The 19,495-nt window shown below is 44.3% G+C and overlaps 1 protein-coding gene across 2 annotated transcripts in view; it reads right to left on the bottom strand.

The window, feature by feature from the left end:
- B4GALT7 (beta-1,4-galactosyltransferase 7) overlaps nucleotides 1–19,495 on the bottom strand; it is a 253,740-nt gene that overhangs the window by 141,118 nt on the left and 93,127 nt on the right. For both annotated transcript variants that reach the window (XM_069651543.1, XM_069651544.1), the window contains exon 2: nucleotides 480–830. In XM_069651543.1, coding sequence (XP_069507644.1) covers nucleotides 480–830 — 351 coding nt within the window. The remainder of the gene's footprint in view (nucleotides 1–479; nucleotides 831–19,495) is intronic.

Here is a 19,495-nt window from a genome sequence, read left to right as displayed (position 1 = left end):
GAACGCTTGAGAACATCTCAAGCTCATTCAGCCACTCTCCTAGTAGTCACAGAGACAACGAAAATAGTATCAGCATGGTAATATTGCAGTTTAGCACAGGCCTCTTAGAACTGTAGTTCACCAAGCCATTCCTCTCAGATTCAACTACGTTGAGTATACACACAAACTATCACCAGCCCTCTTCCTTTCATGGGTTGCATGCTTTTACCAACACTGAATGTTTGATTAACCTGTAGCTGCTTTACCTGTACACGTTCCTTCCGCCACCAACCTCATCACCACAGATCATGGGCTTGGCACAATAGTAAATTTGGTGAAGTATAAAAGCCGATTAACTTAGGCATCGGTGGTGGTAGACACAGTGAACAGGGTGACGGTACATGGACTTTATAAACAAGCCAGAGCCACTCTGCTCATCTCATGCTGGCTGGCACATGCTCATTACAAATGTATACAAGGATTGCATAAGAACACTGTACCTGAAGTGATCCACCTGGTTGACTACGAAGATACGATGTCGAATCATTTTCTTCGCTAGGTACTCGTGCATATGAGGCACAAAGTTCAGGAGTTCATCAAAGCGTTCCCTGAAGGGCACCACCAGCGCCAGTGTGTGGGGCCCCCAGGAGGGGTCGTCCTTGGAGATGCCGGCGTGCTCGTGTGCGCACGGATTCGGTGCCACAGGCATTCTTTCGTGAACTCGCCGGCTAATTTCAGTGGAGCAGCTGAACTGAAGCCACAGCAGGGACGTGAAAGCCAGAAGCAGACAGAAAAAGAACAGCCTGAGCACGGAGCATTTCCGGGACAGCATACCCACGAGACGATGCGACCTGCAACAGGAGGCGGGGGAGAGACGGTCAGCAGTGCGACTCCGGGGGTGAGGTGTGTGACCAAAGCAAACCACGATGAACTTGAGGCTGCGGGTCACAAACAGGACAGACACAGCTGCCCCACTGAGTATTTGCTGCACCCGCATAAGTCAAACATTCAGCATAGAACCCGCTCTGTTTCTCTCACACACTGACGAAGCATACACCGACTACCCAGACCCACCCTCCCAGAATCCTGCCCCATCCACTAGCACTGCACACAGTGCGACGCAGAAATCCCACCGAAGCACACGTGGACATACTCAAATTGCTCCTTCAATAGCCTCCTGTGTGCTTCCCACAGCCCCTCCCCTCCAGCTGAGTTGGCCAAGAGCTGCCTGAGCACACATTCGTCTTCAGCCCTTTCCCTTTTTCATTTTCAGTACCCACTTTACTTTTGATGTGCCCATACTTCTTAACTCGCGTTTATTTACCAATAACCACGCTAGTTGGTCGACCGTATTATTTTCTTTCCAAATGTGTTTACGTGTAATGTCGTGGCTGTTAGGAGCACTTGCGCAAGATCTTACTCAAATGCCACCTTCACTTCCTTCTCACCAGTGACTTGAGATGTTCCACGTACCTGCAAAACACATATCCACCTCTCCATGGTGTCAGGTCCCGCCTCTGCTCTCAGAAAGGCCAATTATTTTTTTCGAATTTTTTTTGTATAATGCATGGCAGCCTGCTATACCAGTATAAAAGTCTGCATTACCTTATTCGCACCTGGGTGAAGGGCACCGTTGTGTGCGTGTCAGTTGGGAGCTGGAATGATCTCTGTATATACGAAAGAGTAACCGGAACCCTGATGAACTTTATATATGCAAAATAAAGTTACCTGGACTTATGTATTGTATTGTTTATTTATATAGCGCCTATACACAGCAAAGGTGTTTCAAAGCGCTCAAGGAGGGTGGGAACATGGAGAAAAACAACAGGCGTTCAGAGCCCTTGAAATTCTGAGACGATAATGGTCTGCACAGGGAGAATAAGTGCATAAAATACATTTAACAGTTGAGACACAGCAAATAAGCCTGACGGCAAGTCTGCAGTTTTAACAGTGCAGTTAAGGGGAGAAGACGGGGGAGAACAGACAAGACGATCTTCAGGCGTGGTGCATTTGGATTGTGCAAGTGCATAGACAGGGGACAGGGAAGGGTGGGGGGGGGGTTCAAGTGCACCCAGTTGGTGGAGACTGGGTTAAGTGCGGAGAAAGACACTCTGGGTTATTTCTAAGTGCTGTGAAGGTGGGTGGGTGGTTGTAGAGCCCTGAGGCACGTGCGAGAGAGGACTGGAGGGGGTGCCAGGACCTGTGAGACTCTGAGGTACAACAGGCGGCCAGCCAGCAAGCTGTAACGATGAGGAGGGAGAGATGAAGAGAGCAGAGAGCTAGGTTAGCATGGTAGAGGGAGAGAGAAGGAAGAGGGGAAGACTAAGTTCTTGAGGAGTTTTCAGAATTTAAGAAGGTCAGGCTCAAGCTGGATGGCGGCATAGAGGTTATTCCAGAGGGAGGCCACTGATGAGGATCAGGATCTCTCTCCAAATCTCTGCTTGGAAATCTGGCTCACTCGCAGAAGGTTGGAGGTAGATGAGCGGAGGGCTCGTGAGGGACAGTATTTAGGTAAGGCAGTGTTGCACAGGTAGGTAGGTCCCAGGCCCCAGGCCCCAGAAAGCCTTGTGGACAATGCAGAGGGGGTCTTGAACTTGAACCTTGCAGCCACGGGGAGCCAGTGAAGGGATTTCAGCACGGGAGAGATGAGGTGCCTGGGCTTAAGGCCAAGTCCAAGTCTTTCGGTTCTGTTCTGGATGAGTTGCAGAGGGCATAGGGCAGAAGAAGGGAGGTTGAGGAAGAGGCAGTTGCAATAGTCCAACCTAGAGAGAACCAAGCCTCTGGAGACAGTGAGCCGCTGGGGGAAGGTGAGAAAAGGAAGGGTACCTCTGAGGAGGTGCAGCTGGTAGTTGGACTTTAAGAGATGTCCAAAATGTGAGAGAAGGAGAGAGTGGAGTCGAAGATGACCCCAAAGTTTTTTGCCTCGAAGATGGGTGCAGACGCAGGCCCAAGCAAGGCCGGCCAGAGTGCAAGAGGGAAAGCGGGAGCAGGAGTCCCAATGCAAACGATCTCAGTCTTACTGGCATTGAGGCAGACGTCATTTGCAGCACACCATTACTGAATAGCAGACAGACAGTCAGATATGACCAAGGAGGTGGCTGAACGTAGCCTGAAAGATAGTTGCGTGTCATCCGCGTAACACTGGAAGTTAGATGTGAAAGTGGCAATGACACGTGCCAAGGCAGCCATATAGATGTTGAAGAACCAGGGGGAGAGGTTAGATCCCTGGGGAACGCCACAGGTTGAGAGAGCAGTAGTCGAGAGAAAGGCCCAGAGTTCCACCTGGGTTGGTTGGTCAGAGAGAAAGGAGATTAACCACGCCAGAGCCTGACCTGCAATTCCCAGGGTGTCACGTAGACGTGTGATCAGGATGTTGTGGTTAACCATGTCAAAGGCGGAGGAGAGATCAAGGATAAGGAGGACAGAGGGAGTGTAAGTGTCAATAAAGAAGCTCGCTGCCTGTGTGTTGAGGCATCCTTAACTCTATTACAGGCACTTAGCAAATCAGGTAGATGGAAACACAGGTGGAAACTGTCAGCGTCTCCCTGCATTTCAACAGCCAATCACACACCTTCACTGGGTGCAGCCATTCCCCCCCCCCACACCTCCATGCCCCGCCCCAAATCCACCCCACTTAGCCGTGGCCCAGGGCTTCAGGCTCCAGATGCCACACTCACTTTCACTGCGACCGTCACAGAAATGGAAGAGAGACTTAGTCCCTTTTCTATTTGCTGTGGTGGTGGCAATCTATTTGACGGGCAATTAGGCTCGAACAATAGACACAGAGCCCCTCTCCCGACCAAACAAAAAAAAATGCATGTGTGAATAGCAATCACCCAATGTCCAGGGGCCTACATAGCCATTAATAGCTCTGAGCCTACAAAGAGACCCTACCTTGGCGACTATAGAATTACAGGCGAGTTGTGACATCACTATTGCTCTGTAATAAGAGCATTACATCACTACTGATTTGTAATCCGTTATTATGCTTTGGTTGGGATTTAGCAATGCCTGCTGCTGAGCCAGCACAGAGCAGAATTTCAGCTGCCATCGCAGCACCTAAATTAAAATCATGACAACCCTTGTACATTCCTTTTTTGTGTGCGTAAAACAGCCTTATTTGAAAATATGCAGCCATTAACTGAGAAGGAACTGTTTAAGTGATATGTTTATTTTGTGCAGTGATGGATATAAATGCATCAGAGTAAGAATCCAACTGCAGGTTGTAACTTATTTTAAAGCACAAAACATTGTAAACCCATTTTATTAAACCATTTACTGCAATACATCAGAAGCCCCAGGTGAGGTTTTTCTTAAATTCAAACGTATTCTACAATATTTCTGATCAGCTGAAAGATCCATTACATTCCATTCATCAAGAGCCAGGTATTAATGGGGATGACTGTAGTGGCCATGTATTAACTCTTCCGTCGGAACTCCTAGGCGATTTACAATATAGTGATAAAATACAAAAAGGGAGGTACTTTATCCCATATATTATGAATAGCACAGACTAAAGTGTGTGGGGAAGCTGGGACACTTCCCACGGAACAAACATTACAGCATGCTTCACAGCTAACAGCATATATAAGAAGCTATTAAGTAGATTATAACAGTTGATAATGGAGAACTACAGAGAAATAAGTGTAATCGAAAACGACCATTCACAAAATAAACACGTTTGGGCTTTTATTTAGGAATGAGAGGCATTTACCTGGTCTTGTCAATCATTTTACAATGCCAAAGGATGGCATACCTGGCAGTACCAGAAGATGCCCAGAAGAGGCGCTTTGGCAATGCTCATTTTTAACATGAATTCAGTGCAGGGAACAGATGCAAGGACACACAGTGCTTACTAATCCAGTGGCTGATGCACACTTGGTTATGGCAATATTACACCAAGAGCTGCTTTTCAGATGCAAGTGATTACCTTTCAGAATACTGCTTAAAAAAAGTTTCCTCCCTATAAATGCACATAACTAGCTCATAGTGCTACTAGGGGTGTGGTGTAGTTGGAATACGGCAGTTAGTGGGTAAAAATGGCAATCTTGAGTAGCAAGGCCATCAGTGGTCTATTCGGTAAAAAGCCAGACACCCCACAGGGTGTGTCCTTCGCCACATCTCACCTCTCTTCACTTCCAATGCCAATACTTTTGGCTTTGTAGGCAGCACTACGGGGAATAAGTTAAAGGTTTGAAGATCGGGGGAGGGAGATTGTCAAGTGGGTGCGACATGCAAAAGGTCCTCTGCCCCCGCTATCCATGTAAAGGAAGTGTGGGACAGCCCCGCAAACCCCAAACCCATTTTATCAAACAAGGGGAGCGGGGTTTCAACCCCTGCAACCTCCGGTCCCCTTGTTTGGCATACAAGGATACAGTATTTTGGTTACCGCCGAATGCTCGGTAAACACGCAGGCAGCATTTGTTTTAATCGCTGTAATGTAGCAATAGTTAATAACAGGTTTCAGATGCTAGGAGGTTATTTTGCTGACTCGCTCCTGTTTGGTCCTAAGAGCCGAGCCAGGACAGACCAGACCCCCTGCCTCTTGTTTACCCATGCATTCTCTGCTCCCCTACCTCTAGTTTATGGGTGTGTATATAATGGAAAGGGTGAAAACGTTAATATGCCAAGGGATTTCCACATTAGGCCTCAAAATCTGCATTCATCACTAGCCATTTGCGAGTAAGAGTGTGCATGTAGAGAACTGACACTCGTGTCATGGATCAAGTGACTATCAAAAACAGAAAGGTGATGGCTGGAAGGTTTTGAATTAATCATAACCACGGGCAAAGCTCTGGGCAACCCTCCAGACCATCGTTTTTCAGCCTGCCAAGCCATTACAGAAGGGGGAAAAACCATATGCAAATCAGGCTTGGTCCTATCCCAAAAGGGGCAGTCCAGCCCAAACTGCTAGGTCACATCCCTTCTGCACGAGACCACAAGCATTCCCAGACATGTTTCAGCCTTGTTGGGCGTCATCAGTGAGGAGCAGCTTGGGTCTCTAGGCCCGGGAGACTCGGGACCCTTTTCCCCCCCTCTGTAATGCTTGGCAGGCTGAAAAACGATGGTCTGGAGGGTTGCCCAGAGCTTTGCCCGTGGTTATGATTAATTCAAAACCTTCCAGCCATCACCTTTCTGTTTTGCTCAAGTGACTTTATGCCAAATTAGTACCCGGCGAGGGTCAATCCGAATGTAACAAACATTTGTTTTGGCAATAAAGGTTCTGCAAGCCTTTTAAGAACAGCAAAACACATGCATACTGTGATGAAAATGTGTTTCTCCACTTGTACTCAGACAAACGAAAGGGAGAAATGGTTCTATGATTGATGAGGGTGTTCTGGATAATCAATAACCGTCACAGGGCTCATCCAGGGATCAAAAAGGATGCCAGACCATAGGCTCTAGATCACCATCTTTTATTAGGGAATGCAAGCAGGGACAACCTACATTAAATGGGATCTTCCCAAACAGAGGAAAGGCCAGGATGGCCTTCCTTTAATGGGATTGGGACACTTTTCCAGAGACCCTGCCCTTATCCAAGATTTCTTTTGCTAGTTGCATGTTCCTGGGCCTTCCGGACTGCCAGCTCAAGTGTGTGCACATTCAAGAGGGGTTGACTCACCTCTTCCTGGCGTTGCAGGATTTGGGGTGACCTGTACCCTTCTCCTCAGTCTGATCTAGCTGCAGGCTTTCCATGGTCCCATACCCCAGTACTCCCTTGGCGTAGAGTCACAAATAGGTGGGTCTGTGGACATGTCCAGATTTCTCTTTCGCCATCTCTGATCTCACAATAGTCCCCCCCCCCCCACCCCCCGGTCCCAGACTTGTTCCTCCTCCCACTGGCCGGCCCAGACGGGAGCAGACTGTGCCTGGCAGAATCTTCAATCCAGGGGTTGGGCCAAGTAAATACTCTTAGGGTTGGTGGAGCCGGGAGAGTGTAGGCCACCCAAGACAGGAATGTGGCGAGGCACAGAGTTTGTAGAGTGCCACGCGATGGGAACCATGGTAGGGTGACCAGAGGATCCTCCCCATACTCCCTGTGGGACTAACATCTACTGGCTCGGTGGGTCACTATGATGCTGGTTCCCAGAACCAGGCAGGGGACATAGTCGCATCCCAGATAGACCATGCATAGATGTGTTCAACAATTTAACAATTAATAAAAACCAAATAAAAAACACAAGATTGCCACTCAGTCATCGTACACGATGCAATTCTTCATATAGCCCAAACACGTTTCACTCATACTCAATGCAGAACCTTACTTTGGGATGTGTTCGGAGGAATGCAGACAGCCTATAAAGAGGAGAACCAACATCAATGATAGATGTTACATTTTGGGCATCAGCCCTTGGTGCCAGACAAAAATATGTACCTATGTAACAAGTTGTAGACAGAAAATTTTACAAAACGAAAATTAAAAACAGAAAACTTAAAATTCACATGATTCGACTGTCACAGGTTCATTAAACATGCTTTTGCAAAACTATATTGCTAAGCGGAAAGTGGGTGAACCCGGAAAGATCAAGAAATGTGAAATGGTCTTTCTTAACTCATTGTCCCTCAAGGGTACTTTGATCATTTCCTATGTCCACAACCTACAATATTGTGGTTTGATATGCTCCACTCAGGAATACAGAATGATGAGTCTCGAAATAACTAACTCGGATTACTCCGGGTTCTTCTTTTTGATTTAGCCATGCTAAAGTTATACATTTCAGAGGCCTTTCCATGGCGCATATCTTGTATTAGCCACATTGGTAACAATGTTATTCTTTTGTCCATTAGTTGGAGCATTTTTTTCAGAGAAGAATCCAATTACAAAATATGTTGAAAATGCTCAAAATGTTTATACAGAATGGTTTATATGTTACGAGCCCAGCGAGTCAGGGTACCAGAACGAGGTACCTAGTTTGTGCATATTTTGTAATCTGATACCCCTCTTCGAACTGTACCTGAAAATGTTGAAAATGATCAAAACATAATTTTTCATGACGGTGTATGTATTGCAACTCTAGCAAGCAACAGTGCAAAAATCAGGTATATTTGGGGCATACTTGTAACTTGCTTTTTTCTGCACACTTGGCGCGTACCTGTATTTTGCTATATTTATCCGAGTTGGAATTGATGATCTGCATTCCTTTCATGGCTAAACAAACCCTAGACCAAAGTAGGGGGATCTTTCTCACATATGCTATGTGGTTCAGCCCCCACGGTATATACGAGCAGTAAGAACTGTGCGATTCCGATATGTACGCTGAACTGTCCTCACGCTACTGTACGCCCGGAACACCACACAAAGTTACACTTTATGCTTTCACTAAGGACTTAACAGTCACCCTGTGATACACCGGAAAGTGTAATGTATACCAAGAAATATTTATATTGCTTAAATTGATCTAGATCCTGACGATCCGTAATCCCAGTATCCATGGCAACCATAACTAACATGTTTTCTCTAGACCATAATTATACATAGTTATATGGCATCTACCAAAATTGTTCATTGTACCCCTCAGATCGCCTGTGGGCTCCAATACCTCTGGTACGGCCGAGTGCGACATTCACACACTCTCCAATATGGCCGTTCGTATACAAGGATTCACACCCTAGCAACGGCGTTAGTTACGCCAAACTTCCTGTTTTCTCTCGCCTGGGAGTGACTCGGTATTCCGCGCATTGCCCTGCAGTACTTTGCCTGCATGCAGCGACCCGCGAGCGAGATCAATTATTAGGTATGCCCTTAATATCACTACTATTCTCACACAAGCCACGAGTGTGCACTAGGTGACTTATGTACTTACATATTGTCCTCTTTCAGGACTGCGAACTTCACGTGGATATCGCAGATTTCAGATCCCTGCCCACTGTCCTCACATGAGAGGTAAGCTCTCCATCACCATTACAAGCATATTTATGCGCATCTGTTACCGTTTGTGCTGGATTCCAACTGTTCCCTAGAGGAGACTTTATTTAGTTGGTCCGCGCTTATTTTCGATGCAGGAATGCTGTCTGGATAATTCACCCAAGACGGTTTCTTAAAAAGTGCCTGTTGGAATTCCCTCCACACAGGTAAGATGTCTTTTCCATGGTACTTTGCACATGATGCAGCAATTCATTTGTATATATATTACTCTTATTGGAGCACTATTCTAAATAGCCTTCCATTTCCTTTTCTACAGCACTCTATGATTTCCCTCACATACAGACTTCGTCCTGATGAATGCCGTGGTAGATACGTGGCTCATTTAGCCCACGCAGACGGCAGAAACACCCCGGTGTAGACACACCTTTATTACTCACAGTGTAGTTTCACTGTTATCTGAAAGAACATTGTGGTTTTTTTTGTTTTTTCATTGTAAAAATGTTCAGTCTCATCCACTGTAATGCTGTTCAGTTGATCATGACAGCAAGATATTGACCTCTTGTCTTGATACACAAGCATTAGATCTCCATAGCGTTTTTGTATTCTTGTGATTACATTCTGTAGGTTTCATTTTGAAAAATTTGGTGAATAACCTATTTTATTAACCAGTGCATTTTACTGTACCTTATATAAAATTCAAAAGATTCCCCAATAAGGGACCAAAAATTGAGTAGCTGTATTTAATTGCGTTTGACCAGAAAGGTGAAAGAAGAGTGCAAAGGTAATGTTCTCTTGACCTATTCAATTGTATCCTTGTCTATCAGTAGCCCTGCTGGGCAGAATAGGTTCCTTGCCAGGAGCCCAAATTCATAAAATTACTTTTATTGGTCCTTGCTCTCAAATTGTGTTCTACACTAGAAATCACGGAACTCAGAATGGAGACTTTCTGACTAGGAATCTATCATGTCCGATGCTAGAATGGATTTCTAAACTCTGGCCTGATGGACAGAAGTTTAGGCCACCCTAGTTTAGTGAAACAGGGGAACCTTCTGGACAAGCCAGACCAATCTAGGTAGCTTGGCAAGCGGCCAAGACTAAGTCTCAGGAGGGGTGAGAGTGATCAGAAGCCCACAATGAGCGTACACAGTAAAGATACCATAGAATACTGTATATCAAAAATACATATATTTGATATGATATATGATGTGGCATTTCTAAAGCACCTGTATACAAGGGTTTCTAGGCGCAACAAGACAAGGAGGGGGGAAACCAAGGGAGAACAAAATAACGATCATACTAGGCCTTGTGTCATCCAGATCGCGCAATATACATTTTAGGCCCAATAAAACCACATGAACAACCAAACCAATAATGCAACAGTTACCACACAAGCATTACACTATCTAACATATATACAACCACTGTAGCCTAATGCGAAAAAGGGAGGAAAACGTCCACAACCTATAACAGAAGGGGGTTTAACATAATTTAAGCATTAGGCAGTCTTCAGGATGGAAACCCCAACTTATTCAGTCCAGCCCTGCGAAGTGGGGAGCCTTGTGCTCAATGTACAGAAGGGAGTAAAAACATGCAGTAGTGAGCTAAAGCAAAGAGTTAGGTAAGGTTCATGAAGGGGGTGGTAGAAGAAGTTCCAATCACATGGGAAGGGTCTACCCTAGCGGACAGAGCAGTTTCCGACATTCGAAACAAGCTAGGAAGCGCGGGCTATCCCAGTCAAAGAGAGGATCCCAAGGAACCCTTGTGCGTAAAAAGAAATGGTTGAGCCAGGGGACACCGGTAAGTTAAGCAAGTACTCACCGCCCCTTGCTTCAATTCAGACCAAACTATGCCAATTTAGTCAAGGTAGTCTGCGGTTGCCTGCCTTTGCTCGCCGATCCGGCTCTCCGGTGCTGCGGGACAGGACTATAGTGCGTGGCGGGAGAGTAGCCACAACTCCGCCCACGAAGAGAAAAAGAAGAACATTCTGGTGCAGCAGGGCTCAGGGCACAGCAGAGAAGGTAGGAAAGCCACCCACAGTGACCGTCGCCACAACACAGTGATGCATGGACCACAAAAGATTGTGGCGTGATGCACTCTCTTAATTCGCGACTCATTGGAGCTAGGCCTTTGAAATTTGGCTGGAGGGTGTTGAGAACCACAAACTAGGGATTCCCAAAGTTTCAAGCCCCGACTCGAAGCGGCAGCACACCTATGCAATGTCCCGGGACAGAGCTGGTCAGTTCCCACATTTAACGGCACCATACTGTCCTTTCTGGAGTGCTTGGCAACGGATATCCCGATGACAACACGCGGCTCAGGGCGCACACCAAGATGGTGCACTGTTGCCATGGCTCTGTACGCGTGTGAGCCATGGCGACCTTACAAACAATGCTGGCTCCGAGCCGCTCGCGAGTAGGCGGTCGGCTCGGAGCGGCATCTATCCTGCAAGGTAAGACCTACACCGTACTAATGAGCAGCAATGATCCGTGCAAATTATCCTCTGAATGTGTATGATCATAGCAGTACCCAGCGTGCTGGTACTGTGAACTTTCGCCCTTTTAAGATTTCTTGACACTATGCTGCCCCAATGATCTCAAATTCCGCTGTTAGCAGTGTTTACAGCATAGAGATCTAATGGGACACAGAATTAAATTACATGTTGTAGACAGCATGCTTCTCTGTGATACAGGGGAATTCCCTGTTTAATCTGCTACTGTCCAGGTATATGTCGCACAGACTGTAGCGCACACCTCTACACAGTCGGCCTCGGGGGTTATTGAACTTTTTGAGAGGCACTCCACCCGGCTGTCTGGGATTGTTTCAGCTTTAGATTTGTAGCCACCTTTCCACCTTTGCGGTATTGATAATTCTTCAATGAGGGACCTGTCATGGTTAGGCTATGGGGAATTTGGAGCCCACGTTTGATATAGTACTGTTCTAACACTGATTGCGTTCAAACTAGATAGACCTTCTAGTGTCTTGCCGTTACATTGGTCTGCCCAGACTAATCCCTACGTGTTTTACCTTCTGCAATCAGCATAGATATCGCCCTCTTGACTGCACTAGCACCAATACCCAGCAATTCTCAACCTCATCCACAAGATTTGGTGATTTACTTTGGTCTTTGCGCTTGTTACAGCAGTTATTGTATAAGTAGAGATACGTTACTGGTACATAATACTTACGATACACATTGACCTCTACAGGTACGAGGCTTGGTCTCATTCGAAGGAACAGGAGGTTAGTACTGTTCCACCTTATATGGGTACATCTATTTAGACTAGTATACAAAATTTTGACACTGAATGTGCACGCTTTGCAACCCTGTAGGGTCCTATACAAGAAGCATACCAAATAGGAACATATAGCGCTCACCCTGAAGATGGATTTTGAATCCGAAACGTGTTGGTCATAAGAGACATCGATAAGGAGCTATTTTGGTGTGGTTACGATTATTTTACGACATTTGTAAAAGTCCAAGTGTGAATGTTCTAAACACTGGAACTCAAGTGCACACTTTGTTAATCTGCAAACTATGTTGACTACTTTCAAGTGTTAATCACTATCGCACATGTATGTGTATAAGGACGATTACTCGTGATTTCTATGATTTTTTTTTTTTTTATAATCTCAGTGTGAAATAAGGGTTCCGACGCAGACCTTTTGGTCTGATGTTTATGCTGGAACAACAAAAAATGTGTTTTTCTGTTTAAACCATAACAAGGAATGTTTATTGATGTAAATACATGTGTTATGATTTAATGTGCCTTTGAGCATGCTGAAACAGTTGAAGGTTCAATTAAACTGTTGCCCTCACAGTATTAACGGGAACAACATAGGTAACTACTTTAACAGATATTAGGACAGTTGTCCCCCTAGGAGTGCATAATTGGCCACTGTGTAGCGATACACAGTTTTGTTTTTTTGCTTGTCTTTTCTGTCCCGAGTGGCCTTGTGACACTAGCCTGTCTGCACCTGAAGAGTTTCTGAATTGTGTATAGGTTTAGTCAACTCTTGTTTCGGATTGAAAAGCTCTGAAGACATTAATCTTTCTCATTGAGGTCTGCGATAGGAGATAACACATGTCTGTGCTTCCCCACTCTCCCCTTCTCTTTCAGTTCACTGGACGGCCCAGGAACACTTCCGAGAAGGCCCTTTTGGCGGGAAATCAAGAGATGCAGACAGTAGTTGCTCCCACTACTCAAATGGGTCGAAGCGCCCTTGCAGGCCTTCTAAGGTCAAGAACGAGACAGGGATCCGACGGGACAACAGCAGGCTCAGAGTGCCAAACCTTCCAGCTCCTCTCCGATGGGTCCTCGGGTCCTCTACAGCTCACAGGATACTTGTCTCCTTCTGTAGTTCAAGATGAACCACGGTAGATCGACCCGGAATGGATGTAGGGCCCCTTCTCTTATCCAAAATTCGATGCGTGACCAAACCTGGACAACCAATAGAAGATCTGCTCCCTTGCATGCACACCAGTGATGTTGCATGCACACCAGTGATGGTCCACTGCGGTCCTTATGTAATCATGCATACTAGACATCCTGGCACCAGTAGTGTGGATTGGGACCAGACACTCCCAACCAGCTTCCTGGGCACTAGCACATGTGCCATGCAGGAGCCTGCGAAAGATGCAGTTTTCGCGGGAGGCTGCATGCCCAAATAAAGAAGCCCCGGGTCAGCTTGTCCTGGGGAAGGCAAAGGGAGAAGATGGACAAAGGACAGAACAAAAGACTTTGTGGCACAGCCATTTTCAGCACTGGCCACAGTCATGAGTCATCTGTAGTAAACGCGTTATGTCCGTTAACAAATCTTTAAAAATAGCATTACAGTAAACTGCTGCCACCAGTTCCTCCTAGACACACTTGTACAGTCACCAAAAATTCATTGGAGGGTGTCTAGGGCCATAAGACAAAAAAGGACCCCCCCCCCCAGTGCACAGTACAGTAATGTACTCTGCACACTGATAAAAAGTTACCATGAAATGGCAAAGTAAAATACTAAGGGAAACAGTTTGCCAGAACGGACAGTCTGAAGGACATGTCAGTTTCCCCATTAAAACAATGAGTAAAAGCCCAGGGGAACGCAGCTGAAAGTTTTGTTCCACTGGAAAAAGTCAGGTCAGGATAGCCAAACAAAAGCAAAAAGTTTGGGGGGGGGGAGGGGAGGGAGGTCCATAATAGAGGGAGAATTACATTCAGCGAAATCTTTCCTAACATCAGGAGGAATATAAAATTGGCAATATAACAAGAACACCACATGGCTGAATCAGGTCTATTGGATCACTATGGGGCTACAAAGGCTGGGCCAATTGCACACTGCTCAACAGGCTTCTCATTAGGCAGCAGACTCAGGTTATAAGGGCGCGTCAGAGTACAGTCCCTCAAAGACTACTTTCCCCAACTGCTATGCAAATTTGTATTTCTGCAGTTTTCTCACCGCCGATTTTAATGGGACCCCGCCATATTGACCTATGTCCTGGAATCCAGGCTGATTTTTATATGCAAGTAAAGCCTCTGAACTTTTACTGCTCGACTCTTGGGGGCGGTCACTGGTCAGCCCCTACAGCAAGCACTACAGGGAAATCATTTCTCCCATGTATGCTTTCCTGTGCCTTAATTTTGTACAACACATCTTAAAGTGGAGTGCTACAGAGGCACTTTGCTTCCCTTTTGTCTCGCAACAATGTTTATGCTTTTATGATGTGCCTATGAATGTCTGCTGCCACAGAACCGTGACTCAAAATTTGTTCCAGAGCACTACCGTACACACTTTTTCACCACAAGAACGCCATTTTGAGTCAATCGCTTGCCCACATGGTTCAAGACCTGTTCTTTGGCCATCTTGATATTGGCAGTCTTCCTACCCTCTGAGGCCAGAAACCTCTATATAAGGGCATTAACATTTGCTGGGTCCTTTCACAGGACTCACGAGCAAGTGCTTTGTGTAACTGAATTGCTTGAAAATGGGATTGGGACTGTCCGGACCCAATCCACATTTCTCCCAGTGGATGTCTGATGCTGGGCAAATGTGGGGTGAGTGGCAGTCCATAATTAGGCAAACTATCTTTTTGAATGGTGCAGATCCTAGATATTGGGGGGCTGGGGCAACCCAAAGGGGGTTTTGCTAAACAGAGAATCTGTAATCATTCTGGAGGTAAACATTCGAAGACGTGAAGACTACATTGAAGACCCGCAAATCAACATTGCCAAAGCAATCTAGTGGGGAACTTCTGTTGCCTCATAAGACTACAGAAGACCTTGGTTGCTCCGTTCCTCATCTGGACTGGGGCGATAAACCAGACCGGTGTGCTGTACCAGCATCCTGCCAGCAATAAATTCCCGAAGTGCCTCTGGACCCTCCTGTGAGCGGTCCATTCACAGACCATGCCTCTTTGCTCAACAGAGGCTGTCCTGATGGTACACGGCAGGTCTTTAGCATCATCATAAAAAGACATGTAAAACCAATAAAATATAAAAAGTACATCAATCTAAAATACATCAAAACAGTAGCATTCTCACACGTCTCAGGTTAAAATGTTTGGTCACGTAACAATTATGAAGCTGAAAATATGGCTCACAAAAATCTTATGAAGGCTAAAAGCATTGCAATTTCAGTCCCTGCCATAGTTCTGTGCCATAAGGCTTCCACATTTACTTGACCTGGATTATATGGCAAATTATCAAAGAGGTTGGCTGTTAATAAGCGGAGAGCACTTAATTCTGTTGTCAAATGTCTCTACATGGTTCTTATCTTTGCAAAATCTATAGGTTCTTTTGTGTCTCTCAATAATAACCCTACGCGCAAGATCTCATTAGTTGGAAATAGCCTAAACACCTAAAACCATATTTTTCCATTTTGAATTTAGACATTTTATTAGCTATCGGGGAAGATTGGTCAGTGGTTTGTTCCATGACACAAGTTCAGTAAATAACTTTTGTGTCATCAGACGTCTTAATCCAATCCCCAAAACCATAATTTCTTTGACATCATTGAAGAATCAATTAAAATATCTATTAAATTAGGGACCTACATCAATGAGTCATAATTTTTTTAAAAATGTATTTATGGTGCAATAGCCAAAATTTGACTTCACATTTCGACATACAGTATACAAAGTAAAAACAGTAAAAAAAAAAAAAATAACAATCATCCAGGAGTTTACAAGTTTTAAATAGAATAACACATCATAAAAGAAAAAGAAAAAGATGGGAAAGAAATTCAAATCAACGCAAATAGTTCAATCTGTTACTAACTTCAATTCCCTTAAACATCTTCCCACCTCAATTGATAAAGCCATCTCATTACCAGAAGATAATCTTGCCCAAAAATCATCGGTATTAAGATGAGACTCCTGGACAAATCTACCAAAAAGTATGGTCCTGATACTCCAGGTCCCAAGACAATTAGAAAGTAAATGGTTAATAGTCTGGACTTCACTACTTGGAAACCTGTCACAAATTGATAAGGTCCCCCCTTCTTTATCTCTGATAGCTAATAATTCTAGAGTAGGGAGTAAATTTAAACGGAATCTCAGAAAAGTAGATCTAAACGAAGGGTTAGGGGACTTCTTTAAATAAGCAGGCACGAAGGATAAACGTTTATCCAGCAGTGTCAAAGAGGCTGATCTTTTGGTTCTTCGCATATCACCAATCATGTGAATCCAATCAGCCAATTTCATGTTTTCTTTCACTTTTAAAGGGTTCTGCAAAAGCAACAACACATCACAGTCACAGCCAGACAATAGTTGTAAACATGTTTGTCCTAATCTGTATAAAAAGTAATTGGACCCTTGTTGCAGTTCTATAGCTGCATCCTCAAAGAGGGAATTCTTAGGAGGATCTAGGATTAATCTGTAGAGAGTCAACCACTTCCACTCTAGCCACGATCCAAGTGACGAGAGACCAAGTTCATAGCGCAAACAGACAATGGGAACACAGCCTGGCAGACCCAAAGTACGTTTCCAAATCCTAGATTCTATAACATCCCATTCTAAGTCCAAAGCTACAGCGTTATAATCCAAACCATATAACATTATGGGAACTACCTTCCCAATATAAAATCTTATAAGGGGAAGGATAGAGAATTTGCCAAACTTGGAATTAATTTTTCTCATCTAAGCACCTAGTTTCACCAATTTTAGATCAATAGATGACAGTAGACTATTCTTTGATGGAAAAGATCTCAATTCGGCTCCCAGATAAGTTAGTTCTGAAACAACCTCTACCGGAGACTGATCCAATTTCCAAGCAAAATTCTTCACTATTTTATTTGGTCTCTTGAATAGAAGAATCTTGGATTTTAAGGGGTTTATACTTAATTTATTGCTCCTAGCATAAGATTCCAACGCTGACAGCAGATGTTGCAGCCCCACTTGTGAATAATCCAGGACTACTACGTCATCCGCATACGCTAGCAATTAATTTTTGCATTACCAATGGAAGGAGATATTAAACCAATATCCTTTAACCAGTTAGATAGATCCGCCATAAAGAGGATGAAAAGCAGGGGAGCTAATAAACAACCCTGTCGTACCCCTCTAGTAATCCTAATTGGATCAGAAAGCAGACCCGATCTACCAAGTCTGACCCGCATATAATTGTTGAAGTGCAGCTCTCTCAGAATAGAGAGTAAACCAGGAGGGATTCCCCAGGCATCCAGTTTTCCCCACAGTAAATTCCTGTCAACCATATCAAATGCCTGGGATAGGTCGATCCAGGCTCCAAAAATGGCAGTATAAATGACTTGGCAGCAAGGCAAGACAAGCCCATTCAATGAAGTAGATAAGCCCTTTCTAAAACCAGATTGCTGCTTAGGGATAATTCCCTTTGTTTTAGCTCAGGTTTCCAATTCCCCTAGAATGATGCCCGAAAAGATTTTACTATCGGCATCCAGCAGAGAAATAGGGCGATAATTAGAGGCCAGTAACCCATCAACCTTCTTATAGATAGGTATAACTATAGATTGTTTCCAGGAGTCTGGAATTCTCTTCTGGATAGTAATGTCATCGAAGAGGGCCTTTAGAACCTTCGCCCAAGTAACTGGATCCAATTTCAAAATTGAGTTACTCGAACCATTCGGACCAGACGCTCGAGGCTGAGGATTTCTTGATTAGCAATTCAAGGTCCGGAACATTAAATTCAAAACACAAATTGGACATTATATCCACAACCGAACACATTGAAGCCTCAGAGTCATAAACCTTGGCAAAATGGTCAAGCCACACTCCCTCTTGGATAATAGAGTCCTGTTTCTGGTGATGAGTTACCTCATTCAATCCCACCATTGACCAAAAATTCAGAGAATTCCTAAGAGATAGGGCACAAAGCATTCTCTCAGTATCCTGCTGAACTACCAAATGCTTATGGGCACGAAGCCAATTCCTATAATTATTTTTTAACTTTGCTACTCCCTCCCCATAAGCTTTCACACCTAGGCCCGATCTCTTTAGGATAGATCTCAATTCAGTTTTTCGAGCTATAATTTGAACATTAAAGGAATGTTTATGGAACTTGTGGGATTTCTGCATGGGACTCTCCACCAGAGCCAAATCAGACAGAAAATAAAAAAAAAAAAACAGGAGTACAAAACTCAGACAATTGCTGAACAGATAAATGACTCATCCTATGTCTCAGCTCCTTATTTAATAGTTGACCTCCTTTGGGAAACTTTCTAATAACATTTCCTGCATTATTAATAATGATTTATAATAAGCAGCCCATGCAATCAAATCACTGTCTAAAGATTTCTCTAGTCTACTTTGAGATCCTTCGATAGTGAATTCTCTGTAGAAGTTAATAATTTCCTAAATAGTCATTTCCAATTTGCAGTGGTTTGGAGTGATGTTAAACCCTGTTCATAATGTGAGATTGTTGATTGCACCCTTTTTGGGAGGCACAATACACCTCTCTAAAACAGACCTAAGTCTGTCAGTCTATGCTTTTGTAGTATATGTCTGCACCATATGTAATAATCAGGACTACCATGGACTTGTAGAAATTAAAAAGGTAGTAGCAAAAGATGACTGTATCACCAATTAATTCTCTTAGCCTGTGATACTAACACAATCATTTTCAGGTTCCCAATAGAGTTCTTCCTTATTCCACAGCCTGCTATGTGAAAACCCAACTATACGATTGTAGTTATAGTCTCCAAAACTGTATGATCTAATTTCCACATGAAGCTAGTTTTCTGTTTGCCAGGGCACATCATTATTATGCTAGTTTTGGATGAGTTGATCTCCAACTCATTTGCGGACACATTTTTCCAGAACGGACAGTTGTTGCTGTACCCCAGTCGGGTATAATCTATTAGAACCAGGTCATCCGCATCAACTAACCATCCTACATGCACAATTCCTACTATTGGGGGAAACTACATTTTAAAATAAAATCTCCTGTATATGAAATGATAAAGTTAAAAGTTGCAGAGGCCAAGACGCAGCCTTGTTTTAAACCTTTCAAAGTCGGAATGGAGGCTAGACCTTCATTATTTAATCGAACGTGCATAGTTGTATTAAGATGCAGTGGTCTTAAGTTAATTAAGATGGGGTGGGGGGCATTCCCAATTTAGTAATTTCAGCCAAAGCAGCGATGTATTGTCGCAGTCGAAAGCTTTCTCAAAATCGACAAATGGCAAATAGATGGG

This window comes from Ambystoma mexicanum, chromosome 3p (genome assembly GCF_040938575.1).
Source record: "Ambystoma mexicanum isolate Mex_15411 chromosome 3p, UKY_AmexF1_1, whole genome shotgun sequence".
NCBI classification, from domain to species: Eukaryota; Metazoa; Chordata; class Amphibia; order Caudata; family Ambystomatidae; genus Ambystoma; species Ambystoma mexicanum.
The sequence above is the reverse complement of the archived record's forward strand: the minus strand, read 5'-3'. Positions and strand labels throughout refer to the sequence as shown.